The following is a 7,974-nucleotide window of genomic DNA, read 5'->3' on the forward strand; positions in this document are numbered from 1 at the left end:
ACAAGACAATTTTTAATTAATTCGAAATGTTTTGGCAGTGACCTTTCAGAGTAGTATTTGTATGCAATAATCTGCAGTACAGTCATTCTTAACAGAATTGAAACCACACATACATATTTTTTGAGAAGAAATTCATTGCTTATTTTGTTCTTCTGTAAGAGCATGTAAGATGAACATTAGGAATGAATCACTCTCTCTCTAATTGTGCAAGATCTGTCGAAGCTTTTACACTCACTATTGTTTCCGACATGAAATTGTTTTATCTAGAAAACATTAACTTCATTATCAACACTGAAGATAAGAAGGTAGACATTTCTTATTTCTATTCTATTGCATTATTGACTTCATTAATGTTCAGAAACATTTCTCAATATGGGCTTCCTGTTAGGAAGGAATTTTGCATGCAACCAGGACACTGAAAAGAATATCAAATTAATACAAACCTCACAGCTGCTACTGTAGCCTTAAGAAACTCTGTGATCTGGTCATAGCCTGCATGACCAAGGGTGGTGGTCTTGCCTATGACAAACAAGATTCCAGTACCTAGTAGCTGATCAGATTGCAAACGTTCCACAACAGCATCCAGAGTAGCATTCAAACGCTCCACAAATTCATACGCCAGTTTATCTGGGGCTAAAAACAGTTAATTCAATTAATAAACATTATCATAACTGTATTTCTAATGTACATTAAAAAAAAAAAAAGTGAGTGGCCAGGAAAAATCTGACGTTACACTATGGATACAAATCTAGAAAAGACAGTCAGCCTAGTGCTTACACCTGAATCACTTCTGTCCGCTGGATAAAACGGCACTCAAATGTTCCCCATCACTGAGGTGTTAAAAAGAAAGCCTCTTTTACTGTGTTGACTCAGTTAATACCATACATCTTACAGTTTTTCAGTCTGTCGAAAACATGAAATGTAACACTGACATTCCCGTTTTAAAAAATGTACAATTTTTTATGAACTAGCAGAACTGATAGCATGGAAAGTGCACGTGTGTGTTTGACAATTTTTATGTTTCATGAAATAACATCCAGTTCCATAACACAGTACCCAGTTATGAACCTTTGCAGGCAAGATCAGGCTTTAATATCATGACTGAGGATAGGACACTCAAAGCTAATCTATAGATATCTTCTAAGAAAAGAGCAACAGCCCATTTACAATGTATGTAACTTACCATTGACAATCAAGCATATAATCACTGAATGTCAACTGTACAATCAATGGCAAAATTAACACAGTATTCCTAATGAGCTTCAAAAGACAATAAACTCTCATTCACTGTGCCTCCTAATTATTCAATTTTTTAAAGATTCTTGTTTATATTACCAAAATAAAGATTATTTTTTCACAGGTTGTATGCTCAATGTAAGTCTTTTGTGAACGGTTAATTGTAAATTGTTTTGACATTTAATGTAAGTCACGATATGACCATCAAGTTAAAACAACTATATACATTTTAGTGTAAATAAATAATAAAATTATATTCAAAACTGAGAATACATCAGGAATGAATTATACTTCTATGAAAAATCAACTGATATGCAGCTGTGTAAATGTAGGCCTAGGATATATAGAAATATAGCATCATGAAACGGAACATATAAGAGGAAAAGCAAAATTCGACATCAGCTTTAGAAAAGGGGACAACAGAAATTAGAGACAATGACAAACATGAAACACATGACAGGCAGAGGATACTGTGGGTGTTATTCTACTGCGCCCACCCACAGGGGTGGTAATCTTGAGGTAGACTAGTGTTACAAAACATATGAATGAACATACAAAGAATTAACTTTCTATAGCATAAAATATATGACTAATGATACTCATACATACTGACGCATTGAGGTTTGGTCCCATTCCAGCCACTCTTGCTACACACAAGCCTTCTGGACCCCCACAACTCAAAGCCTTCGTAACAGCTCAGTTCACACACCTCATCTCTCATACCAACACGTGAGAGACATTCAGATCGTGACCACTGTCCACGCCTTGCTTGAGTGAGTGGCAAGCAGCCTAAACAATTCATAAGTTTAACAGTCATCTTTTCAAGGTTAATTGAATAAAATTAAGACAAATATTAGAGATCATCTCACTAGTTTGAAAATAAATATCTCCTTTCTCAATGCTTGATAATGCTGCTTCTACAGCAGCTCTCTGTTATGATAAACAATCATGTTTTATATGCTAAGACTGGAAACAGGAAATGAAGAAGATGCTAAGGTGAAAGAGTAGAGCAGGGCCTCTCAAACGTCCAAAATCTCATGCGTGCAAACAGAAGCACAGAGTTCTTGTGCACAGTGCATTGGTCCCACTCGGCTCAGCTCGGACCAACGCTTCGTCTCTGGGCTACTCGACTAAACTCGTCTTGGATTTGGAGCGCTATGGAGCAAATGAGGATGAGGGAGACAGGCGAAATGAGCAAGACAGGCGTGGGGAAAAAGAGAGACAGTGCTATCGCTCCAAATCAAGGAGTGGGGGTCTGCACTCTGGTCAACCAAGCAAAGTCCTCTTTTGCACCGTGCACAGTGCATGCACCAGGTGCATGCATCCTGAGAGGCCCTGGAGTAGAGAATGTGACTGCCCTTGCAGTTATTCCAGTTTATTCATTTATTCATTCATTCATTCATTCATTCATTCATTCATTCATTCATTCATTCATTCATGCATGCATGCATTCATTCATTCATTTAGCATATGACTTTTAGTACTGGAAGTGTGCGAGGACATGATTGGTTTTGTATGTATTTGACACCCATGGCCGACCTAGATGCTTGGGTTTTCGATGATGGTGATGATATTGATGATAATGAGGTAGGGAGAGGGTGAAACCTGGTGTCGGCCCACTCCTGCCGCATTACGCCGAGGGGTCTGCTCAAGGCTTAATGGCTTCATATGATGGATGAATGATCATTAACAGCATCATATGCTCTCACTCTATATGAACACTGTGGAGAGGTTTGGAACTGAATCCAGGCTTTTGGTACGCAGTCTAGTGATTAGAAATTATATACTACCACCTCTCTACTCTGCCAGCCAACAATCTGATTGGTTTTTTTTTCCCCACGAATGGGACTCAAATCAGCTAATCACAGTGGCAGACCATATATACTTGACACCTTAATGATTATGGCTACCAGTCAGGAATGTGTTTCCATAGACACATCAAAAAAATGAAAGTAATTCTCCCAACGACTGACCCCTGAAATGACTGACGACTGAAATGGCATATGACTTTTAGTGCTGGGAGTGTCCGAGGACATGTTTGGCTCACCAGGTGCAGGTATTTTGATTTGACACCCATAGGTGACCTGCACATCGTGATGAAGATCAAATGATGATGAATACGACACATACACCCAGCCCCCGTGCCAGAGAAATTAACCATTGATGGTTAAAATTCCCGATCCTGCCGGGAATCGAACCCAGGACCCCTGTGACCAAAGGCCAGCACGCTAACCATTTAGCCATGGAGCCAGACACTGTGCTCGGCATCTTGAGCCAGTGGTTTGGGGTGACAAAGCTTACTGTGTTCAGAACAGCTACGAACAAACAACAGATCATGCTACTGATCGCCAACGTTCTGCGAGGACATGGCACATGAAGAAGAAGAAGAAGAAGACGACGAATAAGAAGAAGATGAATAAGAAGAACAAGAATGAGAAAGCAAGGAATTTGGATTTGAATTTTGATGGTGGTCACAGTTTCGTTTAATTTGCCTTAGATATTAATCATTTTAACATGTTTGCTTCTGGCAGCACGAACATTGTTTTTAGAGGCCCGTCATATACCATTAGTAGTACACGCTTTCATCCTCGTATCTCTCTGCCTTCTTGAAAGTTTTAGTGGAGAATTTAATTCTTGTCATTTGGCTCTAGGATGAGTCATGGGGCCGATGACCTTCGATGTTAGGCCCCTTAAAACACCAAGTATCATCATCAGGATGAGTCATAATGTATGGTGTGATGTCTGGCCATACTGGCATCAATAATACAGGATGTACAATGATAAGAAATAACCCTCAAAACTATCAATAATAGTGGGGAAGCTTGATAAGTGCACAAATCTTAGCAGTTTTACCAATTTGTTTCTCCTAATATGAACTTAGCTGTCTGTCAAGATAGCCTTGATGAGAAAAAGAGTCTGAACATACATGTACCATTAGTTGTACATGCCCAGCTTTCCTGACAGCCAGTGCATTCCATTGGTGGTATACAGAAACATAGGCAGAAAAGCATAATTAATTTATTTATTTATTTATTTATTTATTTATTTATTTATTTATTTATTTATTTATTTATTTATTTATTTATTTATTTATTTATTTATTTATTTATTCAGGATCAGCAACAGCATAACGCCGAATTACAACGATTTGAGCTATGTACAATAGATATGAATCTAAAATTAAAGATATATAAATATTTAAAAAGGACACAAATATACACAATGAAAACTGTACAACTGTACAATAATAAGTAGGCCTACCCTTTCAGCACCACAATAAGGACTTATCTTCCAAATATCTATCACAATGTGGAAGACAGAAAAATTCCAGCTGATAGCAGGGAGGAGTATTACTGTGTTTTGTGATGAACATGTTAAGGGAGGCTTACATTAAAGCCACTTGTAAATTAAGTCCTTTACTAACAAAAGTTTCAGTTATTCTCTCTTTGAATATTACATGAAATTAATTTCTACCAAGTGTTTTTATATATGAATTCTCACAGTAAAGAAAATCAATAACAATCCATATTCTTCAAAGAAACCATTCTCATACAATGGTGAGAAATACATAGCTTACTGTATACTCACCACTCTCACACACAAAAGGTTTTGGTATAGAACAGTCTCGATCTGCAAATCTCGGCTGACCAGCAACCTGCGAGTCTAGGGCCATGCATCCAAACTGTGGATCATGAGGTTCTCCTATCCAAATTGGAAACTCCTCATCATCCTTCATAGACAGTACTTCCTCTCCACTCAGTTCCCAGAACCAACGATGTTCTTGTAGACGTCCTCCTGTCCAGATGTCCGGTACAGCTGCAAGGTGATGATGCATATAAGATTTAATTTTTCATATGTAATAAATCTCTGTTAATTAAAACTGGTAACAAAATCTATGGAAATGTAGTTCACTTAAAAGCAAAGTCATCTCCACACAGGCTATGTATGCTTATGGAGTAGCGAAAAATATTCCCTTATAATTAAACTTAGTAGACAAAAATGATAGAGAGATTAGTTTTATGCTCAACCATGTCCCACAAGAAGTCATCCACTACTAATTTCTGTCATAATCTGAGTGAATCCCAGAACCATGTACCTTCTCAGATGACAGAGCAATATTAATATATACAGTATGTAAGTGTAAAATAAAATAGTCACTCGTCCCCCCAATAAGCTTTCACTCTTGTTATATGAAGTATTTATTTGATTTATTCTTTATTCTTTCAAGCAGGTCATTTTCACACCAACCATATACCTCAACTTAAAGTCCAACTCAACTTAAATTGTGCCACCTACTCAGGCCACTTAGTTTTCATCTTGAGTCAACTCTGGTAGTACATTGGGTGGCCAAAAGTCATGGAAACCAAGCTCGATAGCTGCAGTCGCTTAAGTGCAGTCAGTATCCAGTATTCGGGAGATAGTAGGTTTGAACCCCACTGTCGGCAGCCCTGAAGATGGTTTTCCGTGGTTTCCCATTTTCACACCAGGCAAATGCTGGGGCTGTACCTTAACTAAGGCCACGGTCGCTTCCTTCCCACTCCTAGCCCTTCCCTGTCCCATCGTTGCCATAAGACCTATCTGTGTCGGCGCGACATAAAACAACTAGCAAAAAAAAAAAAAGTCATGGAAGACACTGAATGTGATGTTAATAACTAGTTGCTCCTCCGCGAGCCCTCAAGACGGCAGCAATATGGCAAGACATTGACTCTTCAAAGTGTTGTAATCATTCCAGAAGGATATGGACCCATGCATCTTGCACTGCTACCCACAATTGGTCTGGTGTGGTTGGTGCAAGGTTCATGGAGCATACACCAGCATCAACAGCACCCCATAAATGCTCAATTAGATTAAGATCAGGGGATCTGGAAGGCCAATCCATGGTCATAACTTCACTGGAGTGCTCCTCCAACCACCTGTGTGCCACCACAGAGCAGTGACATGGCACATTGTCCTGCTGAAACATGGCATCTCCATCAGGGTACTCTAAGGCCAGAAAAGGATGCAGATGGTCTGAAAGAATGTCCACATAATGTGCAGGACCTGTCAGTGCTAACTACGACCATGAGAACGTCGCCCAGACCAGAACTGAGCCACCTTTTTTCTGGACACAACCTTGTTGACACACAGGATCCATAGCTTCATGGGGTATACGCCACACTCTCATGCGCCCATCAGCTCGATACAACTGGAACCGGGATTCATTGGACCATACCACACACCACCACTTTTCCATGGTCCATTGCCGATGTTCACAGGCCCATGCATTTCTCCTAGAGCACAATCAACAAAACATCGGTGGTCCTCATGGGTTAACAGTGAAGCTAATGACTTCGAAGAGAGAGCCCGAACATATGATATCTGAGGATCAGCCACACTAGAAATGAGGCAAAGACAGCCGGGAATAAAGCTAACCATTCCTAAGGCTAAGATACCTTTATCTTTCTATCCTTCAAAAGTTTGGGTTATTCCCTCTGAATTATGTACAAACCAGTTCAGTATAAACCAGTTTTGGGTTCCGAAAGTGGCTAATTTCTGGACTGAACTACTGTAATGAAATCAGATAACCATAGCCGTTTATAATGGAGATGATGTTCTTAATGTAAAGAGACTATAGAAAACAAGACAGCTGTGAAACTTGGATGAATTAGTAATACAAACAGAAAGTACAGGGTAGTGCAAAAGAAAAGAAAAGTAGAAAGTAATAAATTCTGAAACATGATGGGCAATTTGTGATTTTCAATTTAACCTTTGGTTATTTAGTCCTTGCTTCAATGATCACTGGGCGAATTGGCCATGCAGTTAGGGGCGCGCACTGTGAGCTCACATCTGGGAGATAGTGGGTTCGAACCCCACTGTTGGCAGCCCTGAAGATAGTTTTCCGTGGTTTCCCATTTTCACACCAGGCAAATGCTGGGGCTGTACCTTAATTGAGGCCACGGCCGCTTCCTTCCCATTCCTATGCCTTTCCTGTCTCATCGTCGCCATAGGACTTATCTGTGTCGGTGGTATGTACAGCAAATAGCTTCAACGATCAAAGCCGTCAGGTGCATAAATTCTAAAACACATACTAAATCATTTTTCTTCTTCTTTGTTCACGGACTGTTAATTAATCATGCCACAATATATTGCAGTACATTGCACTTGGAGTGTGAAATTATTTCCAAAGTTACAGTACAGGACACACATGCAATGATTTTCAGGAACATTTTCAGTTATGATCACCACCAAAGAAATACATATTGCCGTTGGTGGAATTATTCCAAACAGCAACCACAAAGCACCAGAACAAATGACAATGTTAGTCAAGTGATGGACAAAGTCCTCCGGTCTTCAAAGAAAAGCACACAGCATATATCGAAAGAATTATCCATAGGAAAAAACAGTTTCATACATATGGTAAAGGGGATCAGAGCTTATTCATATCACATATAGGTGCTTCTTGAATTGAGGATTCAGGATTTCCATACTCACTTCCAGTATTATGGACATCTGATGGTGAATCTTTAAGAAGGCCAACATAACATCAACAGTAATTGGTGGTACTCTGATGAATGTCATGTTCTCCTCGGTGAACATGCAAACAAACAGGTACTTTATTGGCTGGGAAAAGTCAGAGAAGTATGTGCAAAAACCACTTCACTCAGAAAAGTTCGGCAGCATTTTCAAGCCATGGCATTACTGACCCCTATTTTCTAGAAGATACACATAGTAACACAATAAATGTAAGTGCTATGGTAT

At 39.3% G+C, this 7,974-nt stretch overlaps 1 protein-coding gene across 1 annotated transcript in view; it reads right to left on the bottom strand.

Moving 5' to 3' along the window:
* The window catches only part of LOC136874905 (collagen alpha-1(XII) chain), a 107,084-nt gene extending 102,013 nt beyond the window's left edge, over positions 1-5,071 (bottom strand). The window contains exons 1-3 of the mRNA XM_067148608.2: positions 4,825-5,071; positions 1,846-2,025; positions 444-633 (exon numbers count right to left, since the gene is read on the bottom strand). Coding sequence (XP_067004709.2) covers positions 444-633; positions 1,846-2,025; positions 4,825-5,071 — 617 coding nt within the window. The remainder of the gene's footprint in view (positions 1-443; positions 634-1,845; positions 2,026-4,824) is intronic.
* Between the last annotated feature and the right edge of the window lie 2,903 nt (positions 5,072-7,974).

Source organism: Anabrus simplex, chromosome 5 (genome assembly GCF_040414725.1).
Source record: "Anabrus simplex isolate iqAnaSimp1 chromosome 5, ASM4041472v1, whole genome shotgun sequence".
NCBI classification, from domain to species: Eukaryota; Metazoa; Arthropoda; class Insecta; order Orthoptera; family Tettigoniidae; genus Anabrus; species Anabrus simplex.